General features: G+C 38.5%; 1 protein-coding gene across 1 annotated transcript in view; it reads left to right on the plus strand.

Annotated features, from left to right (window-relative positions):
• Window positions 1-2,264: 2,264 nt before the first annotated feature.
• PLCE1 (phospholipase C epsilon 1) overlaps window positions 2,265-24,127 on the plus strand; it is an 87,482-nt gene continuing 65,619 nt past the window's right edge. Inside the window, exons 1-2 of the mRNA XM_070946465.1 lie at window positions 2,265-2,456; window positions 19,278-19,573. Coding sequence (XP_070802566.1) covers window positions 2,291-2,456; window positions 19,278-19,573 — 462 coding nt within the window. The 5' untranslated portion in view covers window positions 2,265-2,290. The remainder of the gene's footprint in view (window positions 2,457-19,277; window positions 19,574-24,127) is intronic.

A 24,127-nucleotide genomic window follows, 5' to 3' on the forward strand; every position in this document is an offset into this window, starting at 1 on the left:
TGTAGGCATGCAAATCAGAAGTAAGCTCCATTGAATATATAGATCACTGCCATCTTCAGCTGCATACCAGGTTGTGGATAACTATTTTGGGATAAAGGGATAAAGATGAAATAATAATACAGTACAATATGTACAGTACAATACAATAATACAATAAAATACTGAAGCACACATCCCTTAAACCTTAGACTCTAGAAGGAAATATGCTTTATTTATCTTTCTCTGACCTAAATTTAATCAAATTCCTTTCCCATGTAGAAAGCAGATACTATTTTTTTTTTTTTTAAAAGGTGAGAGATACATTCTTTAGAGACAGTTGGAGAAATTCCTGTGTTCTGGAGACAGGTGCCTGGTTGTCTCCTTTTATGATTGCAAGCTACTGTCTCCTGCTTCTGCAGACAAGATTTGCATCAGTAGGTTGTTGTTTTTTTCATCAGTAGTTAAGAAAAACTCAATGCAAGAAAGCAAGAACCATCAACTTCGTAGGTTGCATAATATTAATATTTTGAAAAGTATAGCAATTTGAAATCACTTTTGTTATCCAAATATTTTGAGAAAAGCAGTAGAAAATAAAACTGAGGCCAGCCCAAGAGATATTCTGGGAATGATTTATTAAATATAAATTTAGGAAATAAAAAATGTGAAATGCAGTTCAAGAATGCTTCACCATACTTACATGTGGAGCAATCTGAATAAATTCAGCCTCCAAATTTTGAGGCTTAGTTATCGTTACAGAATTGTAATCTTTCCCTTTTGCTATTACTACAGTTTTATATATTTTTTTAATGTGATCAAAACAGTTCTGATTTAAATATACTGAATAACACTGTATTAATTAGAAGTATACATTTTGGAACTTTTTTGTTTTTTCATTTTAAACCCTTCCCAATTAAAAACCCTGGAAAAACATGGAACAGTTAAAAATGGACAATATTTGAACCCCCTGTAAAATCCCATAACTGAAACTATGCTGTTGTACAATGAAACTCTTACATGTTCCATAGTTAAAACCAGCTCCCAGTTTCTCCTTCACTTTTGCTTCCCCAAATACAATGGCAAAAGGAAAGTAAAAAAAGAAGCAGGCTCAGCACAAGAAATGAGATAAATCAATTTCTTCTATTGGGAATATTCCCAATATTGTCTGGGAGGCTATATATTAGTAGTGGAGCAGAGGTGGGTTTCAGCAGGTTCTGACCAGTTCTGGAGAACCAGTAGCGGAAATTTTGAGTAGTTCGGAGAACTGGTAGTAAAAATTCTGACTGGCCCCGCCCCCATCTATTCTCTGCCTCCTGAAGAGGAAATGGGGATTTTGCAGTAACCTTCCCCTGGAGTGGGGTGGGAATGGAGATTTTACACTATCCTTCCCATGCCACGCCCACCAAGCCATATACCATGCCCACCAAGCCACACCCACAGAACTGGTAGTAAAATTTTTTGAAACCCATCATTGTAGTGGAGTAAGCTCGGTCAAGGTTCCTGTGGTCCAGTAAAGATGCTCTGTTTTGAGGAAGTGCAGTGTTTTGGTTTTGTGGCCTAGAGGCTAAAGCACCAGGCTAGAAACCAAGAGCCTATAGGTTCTAGTCCTGCCTTAGGCATGAAGGCTGGCTGGGTGACTTTGGGCCATAATTATTCATAAATCACAATAAGCTATTCTTAAAATATGATTGGCTCGTTTTCTGCAACATGTTAAGCCATATCCAAGGAAGTCACACTGTGGTTTTGTGTAATGCGTAAAACTATCCCATAGGAAACTCTTTTTAAAATCCATTTACAATTGGTTTTCTCTTCTGCAGTACAAAGCTCTCGGCAGCCGTGTCATATCTTCATCTTTTCTGACACTGCAGTGCTGTTTATAATGTCTTGATTATTTCCAGAAGAGTTCCTATATAAATGCCTCCGAGTGCTAATAATCCATTCTGGAATGTTGCCTTAACAGATTATTTTCCCAATAAGAAAAAAAGAACAGTAATGCTGGAGGGTGGGTAAGGGGTATCAGGAGAGACACATGGATGACAGTCTTTATCTGGAGTCCAAAATTACGTAAGTAAGACAGCATAATGAAAGTCAGCGAAAGCCTTGTATGAAAGCTTCCTGAAAGAGCACTTTCTTAAATTAGATTTATTTCTTTTTTATTTTTATGCTTGAAGAATAAATTCAACACAGAACTCAGTTTATTCACTCTGATATTGTTTTTCAGCTCTTCGGGTCAACACAAGGAGCTGAAGATTCTTTGGACTGCTTTCCCCATCCAGTGAGGATTTTGTTAACGCCATGCCACCGTGCATGTTGCATGACCCCGTGTCCTCAAAGAGCTCCTGAGTACCGGGCTACTTTAAGTAGAACTTCTCTTTCAGACTTTATCAGTGGAGCCTTACTCGAAGCTACTATATCTCTGGGAGCAAGAAGTGGCACCTTAAACATTTCAGGAGGATCTACTGGAAAGACCATGTTAAAAGGTAATGAAGCTATATAGTTTCTGATGGTCTGCTTGTGAAAGTTGTTATATGCGGAATATTTCTCCAAAGAGCCATAGGTAAGCCAAATGGTATGTGTATTCGCGCATGCGTGTATAGGACAGAAGCAACTTAGAACTAAGGAGAAATTTCCTGACACTTAGAACAATTAATCAGTGGAACAACTTGCCTCCAGAAATTATGAATAATCCAACACTGGACGTTTTTAAAAGGAGATTGGAGAACTATTTTTCTGAAATGGTATAGGGTTTCCTGTCTGAGTGGGGGGGTTGGATTAGAAGACATCCAAGGTCCCTTCTAACGCTGTTGTTGCTGTTGTTGTTATTGTGTGTGTGTGTGTGTGTGTGTGTATACATACGTATATATTGTAATACATAGGCATACACACACACACATAGAGACACATATACTGTACATATATACATATCCTTACATACATACACACACAAATGCATATATACGCATACACACATAACAGCCCACATTTTTAGAGTTCAAATGTTGGATATTTTAAGTTTTCCATAAGTATTATTTTGAAAAAAAGAAACCCAGAGACTCTGATTTTTATCTTCAGAATGCAGAGAAGCTGTTTGCGACATTTTTAACCGATAATTTAAAGGCAAGTAAAATACCAGATTAAGATTTCCCATAAATATATGTTAAGATTGCCCATAAATAGATGTTAAGATTGCCCGTAAATAGATGTATAGTGATATAACGTTTTCCTACTAAAAATGATCAAAATATAAATACAGAATTTGCAGATTGTGATCAAGCTGACCTACTCAGCATCTATTCATTAGGTCTGGGAAGTTGACATGGTGTTTTCGGAACAAGTTGTTTTTATTTTCTTTTGTATCTTTAGTTTCTAAAGCCAATATGGTTAATCTCATCACATGGATTATATATTCTTTGACTTTTTTTTAAAAAAAGAATCCCTCTTCCTAGATATGCCATTTCACCAGGGATGGTAAAGTTTAGTGTCCATAAATATATTATTTTGTGGAGTCTCTCAAATTTCATGCTTTTAGGAATGTTAACTGCTTTAGATTATAAAGTCTCAAAGCACTGGGTAAAGATACTTAAGTATATTTTTATTGCAGTTTATAGTGAAGTAAGACTCCATGTCAAAGTGGTTCTTAATGAAAGTACAGTCCTCATTGTTTTGGATAAATTCAGAATACATGTCTCTTTCGGTGTTAAATAATTAGGTGTTCATTATGTTCCTGAAAACTGATGGTCAAAAGATTTATAAAATAAGGAATTAAATAAATGCATTGTTCAGTTTTGGAATGTAGTAGATTAACATAAAACTTCAATGAATAAACATTGTTATATTTTAGTGTCATTGTTATATTTTAGTATCTTGATTTGTACAACGCTGTCAATCTAGTATGTTGTTGCTATAATAAATGCTGTAACGTTTATTGAAAAACTAATGTATGTATCTCTACAACTGTACAATACGTTACTAAATCAGATTCTAGATCCTAATGGTTGCTTCTCTATAGCAAATTGGGAGATTGTAGGATACAGAGAAGAATGCAGAGTAAGAATATATTTAAAACACTCCATTCCCTACTTTCCAATCACATCTTCCCCAAACACAGGGGAAATACTTTTAGGAAAGTCATGATTTCGACCATGTATTGTGATATCATGTTCTTAAAACGTTACCTTTTTTTGCTATTTTTCTCCTATACTGTTTTGTTAGGTAACCTTTTTCCCCGAAAATACGACCTACCCTGAAAGTAAGTCCTAGCGCCCAATATAAGCCCTACCCCCAAAATAAGCCCTAAATAAATTCCTGAAGCCCTCTGACAGCAAAAAGGAGATGGGTGTCTGTGTGTATGACACGCACAAGTGAGGTTAGTCAGTGGATGACTTCCCCTGAAAATAAGACCTAGTGCCTTTTTTGGTGACAAAAAAAATATAAGACAGGGTCTTATTTTCGGGGAAACACGGTAATATATAATGGGCATTTAAAGAGTCATTCTTGCCATGGTCCTCTATTTCTAAGATTATTTAGCACTCCTAATCATTTTATTAATTTATACAAATTTCTTTTTAATGGGCAGCACAGTAAAGAAACGTGATTTGTTTGTGTACTTAAGCACATCAAACACTTTAGGGAATAATTTAAAATATTAAACAATTTGTTTGCCAGTGTTCTGCTTCCTGATACTATAATCGTGCTATCCTTGTTACTCTTTCATTCCACTAGAACCAAAGTATTATATTATTGATATTTTTTGTGAATCATGTCACATTTGTCAAAATTATTGAACTCATTTTAATATCTTGCACTAAAGTTCAAAAGATGCATCATATTGCCACATGATAAAAAATAATGGTGTTTGTTTTTTCATGAAGAGATAAATACTCATGTAGACCAGAATTAATGCAAGTAAATATCTTGATATGTGAGGTATTAAAATGAACAAAATGTGTATTCATTTATACTTCATTAGACTTTGAAGATATAATCAATGACCTCTTAGGTGGAAATCTTTACAGTTCTTCATTTTGAAAATATTTTTTTCATCTAAATAGTTTAATTTTAACCTTTTCCTCTGAGAAAATAATTAGTTCAAAATAAAATTGGAATTTTGATAATATAAACAAAAACAAACCCATACCTAAATATGTCATGTACTAATTAGGAACATGTTTGAATTTTTAGAAATAATCATGATTATGATTTCTGATATATTTTGACAATTTAAAAGGATATAATATTGCCTATTGCTATATATGAAAACTAACATAGTACAGTATTGATTATTAGAACACTTTGACATCACTGAGTCTGTTCCAGGTGTATTGATTTCTGTGTAGCATAAATGTGTTTGTCTTTTTCTTGTAATTAAATCAAATGCTAGTCTTCGTAATTTTTAAAAAAGTATAATTTATCTTGTTGCAGTCATAGTGTTTCCGCTTTTATCTGGTAAGTAGGTAACCTGACCTTTATGCCTCTTGCCTTTGTGACTTACACATCGTATTCTAATTGTGTATTTTGATAGTTCTTAGTTTCAGCTGTTGCACAACAGTGAATGCAAGTAAATGTAGCGTGTTTTATTTCTCTGCTTTGGAATCTGTACAAACTGACATTTTATAAGAAAATGAATAGAAAAATTCAGTTTACTGGTAAGCTTGATGGCTTATATATCTCATGTCTTTTTCATCTAAAATGTTTTTGAGATAGAAATAATGGTATGGATTTCAGAGTCAGTTGCTGTAAATTATTTGTGGAAAGTTTATCTAACATATATGTATTTTAAAATCATTTTTGACAGATTTTGGCTATATTTCTGAATATTTTAAATGCTGTAAAAATTTAATTGTAATGAATTTAGTTTAGTCTGTTTTAATACTAATGTATTTTATTTAATACATATGACTACATGTTCAGTATTATAACCATGGTCCGTGTTGGTAATGTTACTGGATATTAGGAATTTTGTATCAGGAATTATTATTTTCGTTTAGATGGCACTTGTTGCTTTTTCCTTCTCCCATAACAGATAATTTCAAGTTCTCTTGAATCCTTATTTGCCCTGTTTGAATATCACAGTCAGTGATAGCTGTGCAAATTGCAATACTGAGGAGAAAATATATTTACCAGAGAAAGTTTAGAGTTATGATGTGGGGAACAGATCATCCTGAAACATTTTTTTTTCTGTCCTTCAAACCAAATTTTGGAAAATCAGAACAAAATGTCTACTGGTTGTTTTCTCACAGTATGGTAACCAAGATTTTAATAAGCCACTGGGTAAGCTTAATTACACTGCTATTTTTCATCTAGAATTCTTGGCACTGTCTTGAGGATTCCAGAAAGTTAGATAATAATAGCTGCCCAGATTTAATATTAGAATGTCATATAGCATTCTTATACAATATTGCAAACAAGGGTTGTGGTAACTGGGGATTGTAGAAAGGATATTAATTTTTAGGGGTTTCCCATGGTTTACAAGATTATTACTCATTTATTTGCATGAGGGGGAAAAAAAAAGAAAAATTAGTGCTAATAACTTATTTCATTGACAAAATTAATAATGACTTAATCAATAGTAACTTAATTTATTGAAAAAAGAATTTAAATACAGGTAGTCCTCGATTTATGACTACAATTGAGCCCAAAACTTTGGTTGGTTGGTTGAGACATTTGTTAAGTGAGTTTGCCCCATTTTACAACCTTTCTTGCCGTAGTTTTAAGTGAATCACTGCAGATGATAAGTTAGTAACATTTAAAGTGAATCTGGCTTCCCCATTGATTTTGCTTGTCAAAAGTTTGCGAAATGTCATCACATGACCTTGGGACTTTGCAACCTTCATAAATATGAACCAGTTGCCAAGCATCTGAATTTTGATCACATGGTCATGGGAATGCTACAAAGGTGGTAAGTGTGAAAAATAAGTCACTTTTTCAGTGCTGTTGTAACTTTGAATGGTCAGTAAATGAATTGTCATAAGTCGAGGACTACCTGTAATATGTGTTCACCAGAAGAATAATATGTTTCACCAGGGTTTAATTTATATTGTTGTACATATTTTTATTTTAATACAATCTGATTAACAATTAAACAGTTTCATGCTATTTGTAGTACTGAACTAGCTATGATTTTCACTTTAGTCATTGATGAGCAGGTTTAAATTATAGTTGATTATAAAAAATAATGCTCTGTAAAGACTTGGAAAGAGGACACTTTGGAGCAGAAATATGGCAAAAAAGCAGGGTTTGTATAAACAATTTCCTGTTGATTTTTTTCCTTTTGGTTCAATTAACACTCACAGAGCTTGTTCTTTCACAAACAGGTGGAGGCTAATCTTCTTTAATATAGAAGTGCAAATTTTGTTTCCAGTCAGACAGCAGGAATAAGTCAGCTATAACTAACAGCAAATTGGATGAATACAGTATACTTAGTTTCCTCCCCCCCATATTTTTTATGGAATATATTGCTTATAAAAGAGGTATAAAGAAATCACCAATGGGTTTTTCTTTTTGTACCTAAAAACATCAGAATTTAGCCCTGTATTATTAGTTTATAATAAGTTAAAACAACACTAATCCCTGCAGTTTCTGGCTCCTGTAGATATGTATTTCTGATACAATTAGTCCACAATTGGCCACAACTGAACCCAAAATTTCTATTGCTAAGTCAGACAGATGTTAAGTGAGGTTTGCCCCATTTTACAATCTTTCTAGCATAGTTGTTAGGTGAATCACTTCAGTCGTTAAGTTAGTAACACAGTTGTTAAGTGAATCTGGCATCCCCATTGACTTCGCTTGTCAGGTGACCACATGGCCCTGGGAGATTGCAACTGTCATAAATGTGAGTCAGTTGACAAATGTCTGAAATTGCGATCACATGACCATGGAGATGCTACAATGGTTGTAAGTGTGAAAAATGGTCATTAGTCACTTTTTTCAATGCATTGTAACTTCGAACAGTCACTAACTGTTGTAAGTCAAGGACTACCTATAGTTGAGACGTAAAGAGCAGAAGCAGATGATACAATTATTTGAAGGTGTAACCGAGTTGAGTCCCAGAATGCAGATGGGATCTGTATTATAGGTTCCCTTTTTCAGGCCAGTTGTAACTTCAATCTGTGTTATAGGTTCCCTTTTTCAGGTCAGTTGTAACTTTGAAGAATTGCTAAGTGACAAGTCATAAGTCAAGAACTACCTGTAGTATTGGTACCTCCTCATAGCCATTGCTTGTGTACTGTATTGCTACCACTACTTTTTTTTAATGGGTAATGATAGCAATAGCAATAGCGTTTAGACTTATATACCGCTTCACAGTGCTTTACAGCCCTCTCTAAGTCAGCCTATTGCCCCCAACAATCTGGCTCCTCATTTTACCCACCTTGGAAGGATGGAAGGCTGAGTCAATCTTGAGCCTGGTGACATTTGAACTGCCAAATTGCAGGCAGCCAGAAGTAGCCTGCAGTATTGCACTCTAACCACTGAGCTACCACAGCTCATGATACTTTTAGTGGTACAGTACCGCTATTGGACTCTTATATCAAGTAAGATTCAAGTGCTAGAATATGTTTTTGGATTTTGGGGTTTTGTACTGCAGTGCTCAATTTTTTTCAATATGTTTTGTTCAATGTAATATTCACTGCAGTACATCATTTATAAGTGTCAAAGCAATTTTGCCAAAGCAATTTTCATCTCTGCGGGGAGGACCTTTTTTTCTTTTTTTTACTGTACAATTACTATTAACACCCTACTGTGTCTCATTATTTTTGGATATTTGTTGAACTTTTGTAATATTCAGATTGAAAATAGATGAATCTGAGCTGTGACTATATATTAATCTTTATTATTTTAATTTATGGTTATTTATTAGAGAATTAACCTAATAAATAGCATTTTTGAAACTATTAGACTAAATTCTTATTTGAAAATGTCTGAAAATGTCACTACAATTCTAAAAATGCCCTCATCACATGGTTGTGCAATATACTTAAAGCTGAATAGAACATTTATATAATTTGATCTAAGCAATTTGAACAAAAAACCATCTGATGAACTCTATTTTTAATATGAAAATGACAACAAATCACATTGCTTTTTCTATAAATTAAAACCTCCAATGATGGCACAAACATGAAAATGGCAGAATAGGTGCTAGGGAGAAACTTCACCACTTTTAAAAAAAAATCTGTTGGCTCATGTTCTAAATCTAAGCTTAAAACAATCTATATTAAATTCCATATACATGTTTTTCCAAGAACAAAAAAAAGTTATTTTTCCTTAATGGCTTTCTGAAATGATAGTGGACTATTGTAAATATGACCTCTCCCCTGTGGGCTGTCTTTAATGCCTTTTGACTTTTTATGTATTCAGTATGAAAAATTCCTTTCTTTTTAATAGTTAGGAAATGCATGAACAAAACGTACATTTGGCAACCGATTAATAAAAATCCTAAAGGGATTTTTTATTTTTAGATGTCATGATTAGACTAATAGTTATGAGACCAAGTATATCTTTCCTTGTCTGAAGAATTTTTTGTTTTTGTTGTTGACAGCGTACTAGATTGGATCAAAAGATTTCTTATTAATGCTAGCTTTCTTAAAATAGAAGAAACTTTAAAAAAAATCCTCTTATATTTTGTTTGTTTGTTTATTTGTTTGCAGTTTGGGAATTCTCCAGCATTTCCTTTTTGGTAATGTTGGTAAAAGAGTGTCATGGGATCCCCTTTTTGATTATAAATTTGTTACTGTTAATAAATTATAGGCGCTGAATTTAGTATTAAAAAAATTATAATGTCACCATGTAATTTGCAGTTCTGCTTCTTCCTTGCCCCCTTTTTGTTCTGCTTGTGATGTGCATTGTGCAAAACAAACTAACTAAAACCAGGGGGAAAAACAATTCCTCTGGAATAAAAATATTTTTAAGATCTGATAGCTAAGACCCAAATCTTACAGTATGCTTGTATGCATGACTTGTTAAGGTCAGAAATTACATTAATCAAACATTAAGTTCAGAAGCTGGTTTTCATAAATAGCAACATCATCCTGAAACAACGTTATTAGACTGTATGCATATTCATCATCACAATCTTGCCAAACAATGAAGAAGTTGTATATGGTTTTGTTGATCCATTAGGAAAAAAAGTCACTTTAATGGTCACAGAATGGAAATACCTTAATTAAATGATGGGCACACTGCAAGTAACTCACAGTGACCCTTAAAAGCATTTCTACAGTAAAGAGTTGCCAAACATTCTGTTCATAGATGGAACATTTGTAAAAGTTGAGATTATTTCGTTCCTCCTCCGGTCCATGCCATTCAAATGTTATAGAAGAGAACCTGCAGCTTTCCAGAAGTCTTTTGGAAAAGGGAGTGGTTTATGGTTTATGGTGTTCCAAAGGTAAGTCAGCGTTAGATGGTACATTCCAGACATGATCCTCAAAGGCTAAAAGAAATTTTTTAAAAACTATGCTTCTTCTGTAATGTAAAGTGGTGGATTAAGCTGGTGTGTAATAGTATAAACCGGTGTATTAACACTTCATGTGAATAAAAATCACGTGAAATGTTAATACCATTTTATAATACCTTAGTAAGACCACACTTGGAATATTATATCCAGTTTTGGTGGCCATGATATAAAAAAGATGTTGAGACTCCAGAAAGAGTGCAGAAAAGAGTAACCAAGATGACTAAGGGACTGGATTAGTTGCAGGAATTGGGTATGTCTCAGGGGTGAAATGTAAAATTTGTTATTACTGGTTCTGTGGGCGTGGTTTGGTGGTGGTGGGTAATGTGACTGGGTGGGCGTGGCCAACTTTTTTTTTTTTTTAACTTTTCAAAGCATTTTTTCTAATGCTTTGAAAAGCCTCTGCTGATCAGGCAACTCAGCTGGGATCATCAGAGACTTTTCAAAGCATTTTTTTTACCACCTCTTTGGCCAAGAGGTTGCAGAAAAAAATGCTTTGAAAAGCCTCTGATGATCCCAGCTGAGCTGCGCAATCATCAGAGGCTTTTTTTCTTTACTTTTAAAAGTATTTTTTCATCGGAAGAGGTTGTAGAAAAAATGCTTTTAAAAGTAAAAAAAAAGCCTCTGATGATCGTGCGGCTCAGCTGGGCATGTGAGGGGCCGCAGGGATTTTAGCTACCGGTTCTCCGAACCACCCACCGCCATCGCTACCGGATTGGGCGATCCGGTCTGAACCGGGAGCATTTCACCCCTGGTATGTCTAGTTTAATGAAAAGAAGGACTAGGGGTGACATGATAGCAGTGTTCCAATATCTCAGGGGCTGCCACAAAGAAGAGGGAGTCAAGCTATTCTCCAAAGCACCTGAAGGCCGTACAAGAATCAATGGATGGAAATTAATCAAGGCGAGAACCAAGGAGAACTAGAACTAAGGAGAAATGTCCTGACAGTTAGAACAATTAATCAGTGGGACTAGTTGCCTCCAACTTGTGGGTGCCCCATCACTGGAAATTTTTAAGAGGAGATTGGATAACCATTTGTCTGAAATGGCATAATGTTTCCTGCTTGACCAAGGGGTTGGATCAGAAGATCTCCAACATTCCTTCCAACTCTGTTATTCTGTTATCACAAAGCCTTGGAGGGATGGTTTATCAGGCTTTATCAGTACTGAACAAAAAATATGTGAATAGTGACGGCATCGTGATGTTATCTCAACATCATATAGCAAAATATAGAAATTGTAGCGCCAGTGCAAGTGCATATATAGTTATATTAAGTTATATTATTTTTATTTTATTTATTTATTTGTCGAGTATGTATTAGATAATATATATAAGTATAAGCATGAATTGAATACATAAAATGACTATAATTAAAGGGAACATTAGGACAGGAACGGTAGGCACGCTGGCGCTCTGTGCATGCCCCTTACAGACTTCTCAGGAATGGAGTGAGGTGAAAAGTAGCCAGTCTAAGGTTTAAATTTTGGGGGTTTGGGGATGAAATAACTTTCTGCTATTTCTGTTCAGTACTTGGTGCATTAAAGGAGATGGAACATAAACCTTGAAATCTGTGTTGTAAATACCAGACTATGAAAAGACTACCCTTTTTAAAGGTATCCTGTAGATGAATTTTGTTTCAGAATTATTTAACTCTGAGAAAGATTTTAAATTGCTTCTGCTGCACTTTCTTAAAACTTTATCTCTTTAAGTACATTTGTTTTGTTTAAAAAAAATCCAAGGTGAGACCAGTTAGTATTACAGATGTAATAATATATTCATCTTCACCAACTCTGAGAACACAAATGGGCCAATACCACCTTCTGTTGGCATAGGAGAGCTGCAGTGCTGGCTATTGTCTGTTATATTACAGAGACAAGACTATATAACTTCTTCTCTTCCAGTGTTATGATTTTCATCATAAGAATGACTTGAAGGTGCAGCGAGGACAAACAGTACCTTTTGGAGACCATGGTAAAACAAATAGTTTTTAATGTTCTTCACAATTTTTGGGCCTGTTTGTTCTCAGGCATTAGAAATTTACTGTTATCTTCACAACAACGTGTGAGGTAAGATAAATTGGAAGATAACGATTAGCTCAGGAGGAAGTATTTACATTTTTAGTAACTGTGGTAGTTTTGGAAGAAGCCAAACATGGATAAAATAAATGGATTTTTCTGGAGTTAAACTGGACGTCACGTTGTTGTTGGCAGTTGTCAAAAAGTGTAGTACAATCCCTCTTCATTTCTGAAGGCAAATTTTTGAATGTTATATAAGTAAATTGAAAGAAATTTGAAAAGAGAAACATCATATCTAAATCACACTGCCTGAGATCATTGCCCTCAAGGTGTCCTTGTTTTCTGAATTTTGTCATTGCATTGGTTTTCACCTGGCAAAGTGTTGAGAATATCTAAATTACTTTTGGGGAAAATGTGCTGGGTATCTTTGGTTTTTTGAAAGAACCAAAGATCAGTACTGAGAAACTGTAGAACGATATAAGTGTGATCCAGGGAAAAATTATTTTGCTAGGTAACATGAAAAAATGGGTGGGAACAAGACAAGAGAAAGTAATTGGATAATTCAGAAATATGACTTATGTTAGTACTATCTTATTGACTTGCATTTTTTCAGCCAAAATGGCTTGTAATTTAAATGAAGCTTTTAACATTTATTTTTTTGTACTTACCCTGCAATTTATTTTAATCCTTTTAGTTTCAACCTGAGGCTATCTTAGGTTCGCTTTGTGCTGGTTAATATTCTCAATGAGAATTGATTTGTAAAAAAAAATGTGTTACGAAAGGCCAATGAAATATCTGGGATTAAGTTAATAGACTGTGTGGGAAAATGCTTAGTGAAATTATTTAATTTAATTTAATTTAATTTAATTTAATTTAATTTAATTTAATTTAATAATTTAATTTAATTTCCAATTTATATACCGCCCTTCTCCCTGAGGACTCAGGGCGGTGTACAGCCAAGATAAAAACATAGAATACAAATATTAAAAAACAGTTAAAAATATATATAGATTTTGGCCCGAAAGTTAAGAAATCACAGACTGATTAAAAGAATTTAATTATGAAGTGAAAAAGACTGTTAATGAAGAAAAAAAGGGTGTATAAGAAAATTATTACTATAACAAAATAGAATGAGGAAAATATATTATATATTATATAGAAAGGAAGAATTAGACAAAGACACAGTTAAAACTAAAACAGGAACAGACTGCAAGATAATTTTTATTTATTTATTTATTTATTTATTTTTCATATTTGTATACCGCCCTACTCCCGAAGGACTCAGGGCGGTGAACAGCCATAATAAATACAAATACATATAGAAGTTAAAAACTATTAAGAAACAGATTAAGTAATTTAGGCTCAAAGATTAAAAAACATCCAAATTTATCTAAAGAGGTTTAAAACCCAATTTAAAAGACAGTTTAAAAGCCAATTAAAAAGGGAGAGTTAGGCCAGACCAGCTTGTTGGAATAGAAATGTTTTCAGGGCTCGGCGGAAAATGCGTAAGTCTTGGATGTTTCGTAACTCCGGGGGAAGCCCGTTCCAGATGGTAGGTGCCCCCACAGAAAAGGCTCTCCCCCTGGGGGCCGTCAGTCGACATTGTTTGGCCGACGGCACCCTGAGGAGTCCCTCTCTATGGGAGCGAACTGGTCGGTGAGAGGCTATTGGTGGCAGGAGGCGGTCTCGTAAGTACCCTGGTCCTGAGCCATGGAGCGCTCTAAAGATAGTAACCAAAACCTTGAAGCGCACCCGGAAGACCACTGGGAGCCAGTGCAGCTCGCGCAGGAGGGGGGTTACATGAGAGCGCCACATTGCTCCCATTACCACCCGTGCGGCCGCATTCTGGACCAGTTGGAGCCTTCGGGTACTTCTCAAGGGGAGCCCCATGTAGAGAGCATTACAATAATCCAGGCGTGAGGTGACAAGGGCGTGAGTGACCGTGCGTAACGAGTCCCGATCCAGAAAGGGATGCAACTGGCGAATCAGGCGAACCTGATAAAAAGTCCTCCTGGCTACGGCCGTCATATGCTCTTCAAAAGACAGCCGTGAGTCCAGGAGGATGCCCAAGTTGCGAACCCCATCTGTGGGGGCCAACGACTCGCCCCCAATAGTCAGAGATAGTGCCAACTGACTATATCGGGACGACGGAAACCACAGCCACTCGGTCTTGGATGGGTTGAGTCTGAGATTGTTCCTCCCCATCCAGATCCGTACGGCCTCCAGGCACCGGGACATCACCTCGAGGGCATCATTGGGGTGGTCTGGGGTGGAGATGTACAGCTGGGTGTCATCAGCGTACTGATGGTACTTCACCCCAAAACCACGGATGATCTCACCCAGCGGCTTCACATAAATGTTGAATAGAAGGGGCGAGAGGACCGATCCTTGTGGCACCCCACATATAAGGGGCCTCGGGGTCGACCTCTGCCCCCCTGTCAACACAGACTGCGACCGGTCAGAGAGAAAGGAGGAGAACCACTGTAGAACAGTGCCCCCCACCCCCAACCCTTCCAACCGGTGCAGCATGATATCATGATCGATGGTATCAAAAGCCGCTGAGAGGTCTAATAGGACAAGGACTGAGGAGGAACCCCTGTCTCGAGCCCTCCAGAGATCATCAACCAATGCAACCAATGCTGTCTCTGTGCTGTACCCGGGCCTGAATCCCGACTGGAACGGATCTAGATAATTCGATTCATCCAGGTACTGAGGCAGTTGTCGTGCAACCACACTCTCAACAACCTTTGCAACAAAGCGAAGGTTGGAGACAGGACGATAATTTGCTAATACAGCTGGATCCAGGGAGGGCTTCTTGAGGAGGGTCCTCACCACCGCCTCTTTCAAGACGGTGGGAAAGACACCCTCACTCAAAGAAGCATTTATAATCTCCTGGAGCCAGCCTCGTGTCACCTCCCGGGAGGCCAGTACCAACCAGGATGGACACGGGTCCAATAAACATGTGGTCGCCTTTAGTCTGTTCAGTATCCTGTCCACGCTTTCGGGAGTCACAGGATCAAACTCTTCCCAAATAATATTCTCAGGACCTGCCCCTGTCATCTCCTCTGGATCAATCCAGTCAGAGTCTAGCTGTTCACGAATCTGAGCAATTTTGTCATACAGATATTGTACAAAATCCTCAGCTCTACCCTCCAAGGGGTCTTCCCGCGTCTCTTGATGGAGCAGAGAGCGGGTCACCCTAAACAGGGCGGCTGGGCGATTATCTGATGACGCAATAAGAGTAGAAAAGTAGTTACTCTTCTCTACTCTTATCGCCACTAGGTAATTCTTAATATGAGATCTTACCAGTGTTCGGTCGGATTCAGAACGACTAGCCCTCCAACTGCTCTCTAGGCGTCTTTTCCGGCGCTTCATCTCCCTCAGCTCCTCAGTATACCAAGGAGCCAGGTGAGACCGGCGCCGGGTCAGAGGCCGCAAAGGTACGACTCGGTCTAAAGCATCAGCCGCCGCCCTATCCCAGGCAGCCACTAAGTCCTCAGCCGAGTCGTGTGCTAGAACCTCAGGAAATGGCCCAAGCTCCATCTGGAATCTCTCAGGATCCATCAGGCGCCTGGGGCGGAACCACCTGGTCGGTTCCGCCTCCCTGCGGCGGGGTGTGGCGGTTCGAAGGTCCAGGCGAAGGAGGGAGTGATCTGACCATGACAAGGGTTCAATCACTATATCCCCTATCTCGAGATCACTCAACCACTGTCCAGAGACAAAAACAAGGTCCAGTGTGTGTCCCCCCATGTGAGTAGAGCCATAAATTAACTGGGTCAGGTCCATAGCCGTCATGGAAGCCATGAACTCCCGAGCCACCTCAGATGTCTCGCCAACTGATGACAGGTTAAAATCCCCCATGACCATAAGCCTGGGGGTGTCAACAGCCACCGCGGCTATAACATCAAGCAGCTCAGGCAGGGCTGCTGCCACATGGCAGGGAGCCAGGTACGTGACTAGCAAGCCCCACTGCACCCTATGACTCCACTTCACAAGAAGGGATTCACATCCAGCCGTCTGAGGAACAGTGGCCTCCCTTGGTCCAAGACCCTCGTTAATAACAACCGCCACCCCTCCACCCCTCCCCTGAGACCTTGGCTGATGGAAAGCACGGAAACCTGGTGGGCACATATCAACAAGGGGGGCTCCCCCTTCCTGGCCCAACCAGGTCTCCGTAATACCCGCCAGGTCCGCACCCCCCTCCTGAATAAGATCACAAATGAGGGGGGCTTTATTTACCATGGACCTGGCATTGCACAGCATCAGCCGAAGGCCTGGGGCCCGAGGTTCCCTACAACCTGGGGAACGAGAAGAGCTTTGAGGGTCGGAGCGCGCCACCGCTTGTAAACAGCGAGGACGCACTCCCGTAGGATGATGTGGCCACCTGCTCCCGCCATATCTGCCCCTCCCACCTACAGTATCGATGTTATGGGCATCTGTATCGTAAGATCTAATCATCTCCTTGACCCCAGAGTTCACACCTCCCATGCCATGCCCTACGGCTGGCCCAGATACCCTCCCCCGCGGGTCTTCCCCCGAACCCACGTAATCTACCCCCCTCCCAGAATCCCTTAAAATCTTATTAAGAAATTTCCCTAAAAAACCCCATAACCCTCTTTTTGCTGTATGCCATCTCTCCGGACTCCAAAGTCCGTCATCGAGATAGGCCCTCGATAAAGAAGAGGGCCAGACCTGCGAGAGGGGGGCATCTCGCAGTTTGAGGAGTTCTCCCAATGAGTACATTTTGTAGCTAGATAGTCTATAGCTGGTAGGCATGTCCTAGTTATCCAGGGTCCTGTGGAGAGAGTATCAATTAGAGGTACAAGTCATTTTAGTCCTGCTGAACTCTCATATCAGCGGTAGAAAGAGCCATTTTGAACTCAGATGTGAACATCGATCACCCTCTCACGGCAACCAGATATAAGGGAGGAAAACAGCAGCTATAGTCCTGTTCTTTCAATGTTGTACCTAGGCATAGATGGAATAGCCAATCCTTGAGATTAGAGATACGGATAGTCTGTGGGAAATATATATAGTAGGCGAAAATCCAGGGAGACTCAGATGAAATAAAAGTAAGGAAATTCTCATCCTGATATACAGGAAACAACAAAGCTGGATAGCAAATGATTCACAAAAAGCCGAATATCCGGTCATAAAAGGGCGATAGGAGATAAAAATACAGGAGGGGAGATGGAATAAGGCAGTCACTTTGTAGAAGCAAAGCCCCCATGATAGATATAACAATCATTTCTAATCTCCTTAGCTTTCTTTAGGTCTTTTATGCATGAAGGTTTAACCCCCCCCCTATGGAAAGAGAGGGGGGAGGCCCCTGGGATGGTAATCCAGAGCTGGCCCGACAATGGAAGGATCAGCATCTTTCCATTGCCCAGGAGATCAGTTGAAAATAAATAAGAAAGGTCCCTATTCTCCTTTCTGAGGCCTCTTTGGTCTCTAAATTGCTTTGGTTTTTGCTGCCTGTAACTGCCAACTGTAACTGCTATTTCGGGCGCCATTTTGGAATTTTAAACTGCCACCACCATCAGCCTCCTCCGCACCGATTTCGCCCACCGCCGGCCTCTGCAGGCAACCTCCAATCTTGCCAAGGGTCTAACGAAGTCAGCCCAGGGTGCCAGACAGTTATCGCAGCTGTATATCGCCATCCATCCAATTTTGATGGAAATAAACATTTGTTGTGAAAGTTAGTGAATAGGGATAAGCAAGGAAAGAAAATGGAATTAAAAATAAAATTATGCAACAATTTAAGATGAAAATGAACTGAGGGAAGGCTAAAAGAAATACTTTATATATTTGTATGGGACTGGGAATGGTATGTTGAAGGGAGGAATTGTAGTGAATGGGTAAAGAAATCATTAAAAAAACATTAAATTTATTTGTCACCCCATCTCGCCATGGGACTATTCTGTGGGAATAAATGTTTTTTTCATAGTGCTTTACAGCACTTTCTGGGTGGTTTACAGAATCAGCCTATTGTCCCCAACAATCTGGGTCCTCATTTTACTGATCTTGGAAGGATGGAAGACTGAGTCAACCTTGAGTCAGTCGGGATCAAACACCTGGCTATAGGCAGAGTCAATCTGCAATACTGCAACATTGCATTCTAACCACTGAGTTTAGCAACAAGATGGAGGGACACAACTATACTTGTGATGGATGCACAGTGGGAAGACCTGAAGGGGCAGGTTGAGGGAAAATTTTCCTGGAAAGTATCTATTTATGTGGTTGCTAAGAGTAGACGCCAACTTAATGGAGCATAACCATTATGAGCATTTCAGCTGATGAAAGGAGTCTTGTGCTCCTGATAGTTTTATTTTGATTGTGTGGGTAAGATAGAGTACTTCTTGGATATGCATTATGAAGATCTTGCCTGGCCATAGGAAATTTTTGATCACAGACCTGAAGTTTCACAGAACCATAGTGGACACTAATACGAAAATTCTTTAAAGTATGGTCCCATTCACTTCATGTTGTCACTAAATGAGGATAAATGATCATGAACTGAATGGAGTTTAGAACTGAGGAAATAATTATTGTCCCAGCAGAGCATGAATACAAATTACAATTTACTTGTATCTTTGGTAAGAAGATGACTTAACGCATCCACCTATGCAGATGTTTATATATTATTGTCTACATTAGAATTTAATGTATTTAATAATGTTTTATAGAAATGAAAAAGGAACTTCAATTGCCATCTATGTGAAATTGCTTAGGATTTAAGCTTGTGCAGAATACATGATAAATTTCTTATAAAATGTTAATTAAACCTGATGATAAAAGAGAAAATACTGGCTACTTTTTACTTTTATTTGTTTTAGAACGACAGTTGGGTTCATCCATGGCTGCATCCAATGCCCTCACTTCCACTGTCAGTAAAGAACTTGTAGAACTGCAGCATCTCATTCAGTTCCCAGAGGAAGTTGCTAGTATCCTGATGGAGCAGGAGGAGGATCTTTACAGAAAAGTATTGCCTGTTGACTATCTCTGCTTCTTAACCAGAGATTTGGGAAATGCGGAATGTCGGAACAAACTTGCATCCATCAGAGCAACTTTTCTCTCTGTCCCAGATGGGGAACAGAGTGCTGTTGAAAATTTGGTGACACGGTTCAATGAGGTAGGTGGAGGATTTTGATTATCTTCTGTATGTTGTTTTATATGGTTTTTGTTGTATGTTTTTTAAGGACAGATTGAATGGTTCTCAAGTGAAGAGAGCGCTGCTGGGGCCTTCTCCCCTTTGATGAACTTTTCAGACTGACTTTATATGAGCACACATTTGTGAAGCAGTGAAATAGCTAGATGTAGCTGCCACTTTAATTCTTCACAGTGCCTCTGCTATAGCCATTGCATTAGGGCATTGTTTATTTATTTATTTATTTATTTATTAAATTTATATACCGCCCTACTCCCGAAGGACTCAGGGCGGTGAACAGCCATAAAAATAAAACATGGAAATACAAAATTTAAAATAGAGATAAAACAAATTAAATAAATTTGGCTGAACTATATTTAAAACCCCAATAATTTAAAACCAAATTTAAAATTCCCATTTAAAAGCGGAGAAGTTTAGGTCAGGCCGGCTTGCTGGAATAGGAACGTCTTAAGCGTGCGACGGAAGGTACGCAGATCCGGAATCCTCCGTATCTCGGGGGGGAGCTCGTTCCAGATAGTAGGTGCCCCCACAGAGAAGGCTCTCCCCCTGGGGGCCGCCAGTCGACATTGTTTGGCCGACGGCACCCGGAGGAGCCCCTCTCTATGGGAGCGTACTGGTCGGTGGGAGGCTATTGGTGGTAGCAGGCGGTCCCGTAGATAACCAGGTCCTAAGCCATGGAGCGCTCTAAAGGTGATAACCAAAACCTTGAAGCGCACTCGGAAGACCACCGGGAGCCAGTGCAGCTCGCGCAGGAGGGGCGTTACATGGGAGCGCCACGTCGCTCCCATCACCACCCGCGCAGCTGCACTCTGCGCCAGTTGGAGCCTCCGAGTGCTCCTCAAGGGGAGCCCCATGTAGGAAACTATGTTGGAGCCACTGATGAACTGTGGTGGAATGTAGTCTGGATTCCCAGGAGGGAGAGCTGTATTCCAGAGAAGTAAGAGACAGCAAAGGTTAGCTAGTTTTGTTTGAAATGAACATTAAGGTCAAGATACCTCCTCCCTAGAAGTTCTCAGAGTATATCTTTAGTGATGCAATAGTTTAGCAATAGGACCTAGACTTATATACTGCACCATCGTGCTTTACAGCCCTCTCTAAGCGGTTTACAAAGTCAGCCCTATTGCCCCCAACAATCTGGGTCCTCATTTTGCCCGCCTCGGAAGGATGGAAGGCTGAGTCAACCTTAAGTTGGTCAGGATTGAACTCCTGACAGTGGACAATACTGCAATCTAACCACTGTGCCACCAGGGCTCATAGTGGTGGCATAAAGCATAGTTTGCTTTAGCTTGGCAAGATTTCTATCTACAGGTGAGGAACAATAAAAGAAACTACTTCGATGTAACATAGCATGTCTTTCTTGGTTTTTGAAGCCTGATATAAACTGTATGTTGAGTATTGGGTTGACTATTTTTTAGAGAACGAAGGACAGATTTTAATGGTGGGCTTTCTATTTCACTAGACCATGGATCTTGCCCGAGGAAGTGTATAATTGCCAATCCTGGTCTTCTGACAAGTAGATTGATTGTAACAATGGATTAGATTTAATTGCTGGACCATTTTGTTACAGAGTAAACATAATTTTTCTAATAATATGAAAGGAATATGAAACAAGCATTTCTAAACTCTTAACAGGTTCTAAGTATTCATTTATAATCCATCATCCAAAGCACTTTCATGTGCTATGATTGTTCCTAAAGAAATGATGCTGTTTTTCTATTGAAGCAAACTTTAAACTTATTTTCTGTCTAATTTATTTGAGTGTGACTGAAATCCAACAGTGCAATTAGCAAGTGTAACATACACTGCTGTGCAGTTTTCCTGAGCTGAGTCAGGTTGTCATTATAGTGTAATATGGTAGTGACAGCAGAAATGAGAGTCAGATAATTTAGTCACATAATATATACATGATTCAAGGCATGATGGAACTGGCATTGTTGCTCAAAATGGCTAAATATGTATTTGGTTCTATTATAACCGTGATGACGAACATATGGCATGTGTGCCACAGCTGGCACGCATAGCCCTCTCTGCGGGCACGCGAGCCATTACCCAGCTCAGTTCCACTGTGCATACATGCCTCCCGCCGGCCAGCTGATTTTTGGGATGCGCTGGAGGCAGGGCGCATGCCAGAGATGCGCACACATGTGCAGGGGTCGCATGTGCAGGGGGTGGGGGGTGAGCGTGGAGTGTGTGTGTATGTATGGCGTGGCCACCCCCGGCCCGTTTTTGGTCCCAGGAGGCTGCATGGAGGCATACTAGGCCCAAAACGGGGGCGGGGGGACACGTGCGCGGGGGTGGGGGAGTGTGTGTGCACATGTGCAGGGGGCGTTGGTGATCCTGCGTGCATGCACAGGGCCCCCGCATTGCATTATGGGTGCTGGCACACACGTGCGCTGTCTTGCACACACACATTCGCTTTCGGCACACAATGAGAAAAAGATTAGCCATCACTGTATTATAATCATCACAGAATCATGTATATTATTAGAACTATTGGCTATGTGGTGAATATCAGTTTTATATAAATCTACGTTGTAGTAGTGCTTAATAGTGCTTAAGATTTGTTTTTTATTTAAACCTACAAAATCATCATCATACAGTATATCAAAAAGATCCTGATCATAATATGAGTAAACGAGAAGGTAGAACTAGAAAAGAAAAGAAAAAAAAGAAATACCTATATAACAAGATCAGAGAATTAGTGGCTTGCCTAGAATTCTCTTCAAAATATCCATATACCCTTATGCAGATATTATTGTATCTGGAAAAAAAAGATTCCAGAGGGAAGAGTCATGTTTTGGTTGGCCAAAAAATGTAACTGCTTTCTGGCATTGCCTGTAAAAATAATTCACTATATTTATATTGTGGGAGCCAGAATGAATTTTTAGATGACAGACTCTTGATACTTAATGGAAGAAAACTATTTCATACCTCAGTCCTATCCACCCTCACCCCCAATTATTTTTTGCAAATTCTCTACTATGTAGTATTTCTTATGCACATTAGCACTTTGATTACTTAATAGTTTTTATTCTCTGAGAAAAGAACTTTTGGCTTTATGTGGTTACCCATTCATCTTACAAGTTGGCTCTTTGGGTTTGTGTAATTTAACTTTATTATCAAATTGATGTGTAAAAGCCTTAAAGTCCTAGTGTGGTTGACCATGAAATATAAAAAAAGAAACATTAAAAGACAGTTTTATGTGTAAATGAAACTGGCTTGTTGTAAAAAATCTTTGCTTAGATTAAAAAGGAATAGTCAATATTTTCAGCCCCTTTTAGAAGGAAATAATATCTAAGAATATAGAGACAGGATTTTTACGACAGTCTAATTTTATATACCTGTGTTGAAAGAGTATCAGTTGATTGTATTTTAAGCCCTAAATGGCCATTGATCACAAAGTGAAAAGAGATAAACTTTTAGAGTAATTTAATCACTTAAAGACCACTCAATTATTTAAACACTACAGTTAACATTTTAAATACATTCACAATCTATCCATCTGTCATATTTCTAAGTTACACCAAAATATCAGTAAATTAACTTGCTCTTGGATCCTTTTACTTTTTAAAAAGTAATTTTAAATTGTTTTCCTACTCTTGTATAACATTATATTGACCTATTTATATGTCTATTGCAACCCTATAGAGGTAAATGAGTTATGTAACGAATGTGTGTAGGACAGCTTAACTCTCTTAGCAGTCCAAGAAGAGATGGCTTAAAAGTATAAATTTGCTTCAGCAGTGGAATGTAAATAAATATTTCATTCCCCAGTTCAGAACTTTTGAAAACTTAAATGAGCTTGCAGAAACTTTTAGAAAATATTATGTTTGTATAAATAGCTAAATGTTTCCAGTCCTTGTTTGGAACAGTATGTTTGAATTAGTATATAATCGGATTAAATTGGTGAAAGTACTTTGTTGGTCTGTTTTACTCCTTTCAAGCAGACCAGTTAATCCATCATGTTTTATTAAAGATTTACAGGTTTTGCAGAAGGAAGCAGAGTGGGGTTTGTTTGTTTGTTTGTTTGTTTATGTGTTTTCTTGCTGCCTGGTAGCACTTCCAAACACAAAACCAAAAACATTTCTAGATCTCTCTTTCTACAATTGTAGCTGGAAAATGTTTTCCACTGCACTTGAAAGAATGGGTCCAGTTTAGGAGGTGAAAATTAGCCTGTGTAGAATTGCATCAGTCAAATGATGACCCCTTAACAACCATCATAACAAATGACCATAATGGGCAGGATCCATTACAGTTGTAAGTCAAGGACTATGTTTACAGAAGTATCCACGTCTATAGATTTTGACTTGAAATAAGATATTGTACTTATTTCAGGTACATACAAACATTTACTAGAGTCCAGAAATCTGAATTATTTGTCCTTGGAAGTCAGAATAAAATCTCACTTTGTACCAGTTATCTCCATTATTTCAAAGTACTACAGTACTTGATTTGGATTCAAGGGAAGACTGCCCCAGCGATCACCATTATTTCAGCCCCAATTAGCTCTAACTCAAT

Source organism: Pituophis catenifer, unplaced genomic scaffold (assembly GCF_029215685.1).
Source record: "Pituophis catenifer annectens isolate HBS135680 unplaced genomic scaffold, rPitCat1.0.hap2 SCAF_6, whole genome shotgun sequence".
In the NCBI taxonomy this organism is placed as follows: Eukaryota; Metazoa; Chordata; class Lepidosauria; order Squamata; family Colubridae; genus Pituophis; species Pituophis catenifer.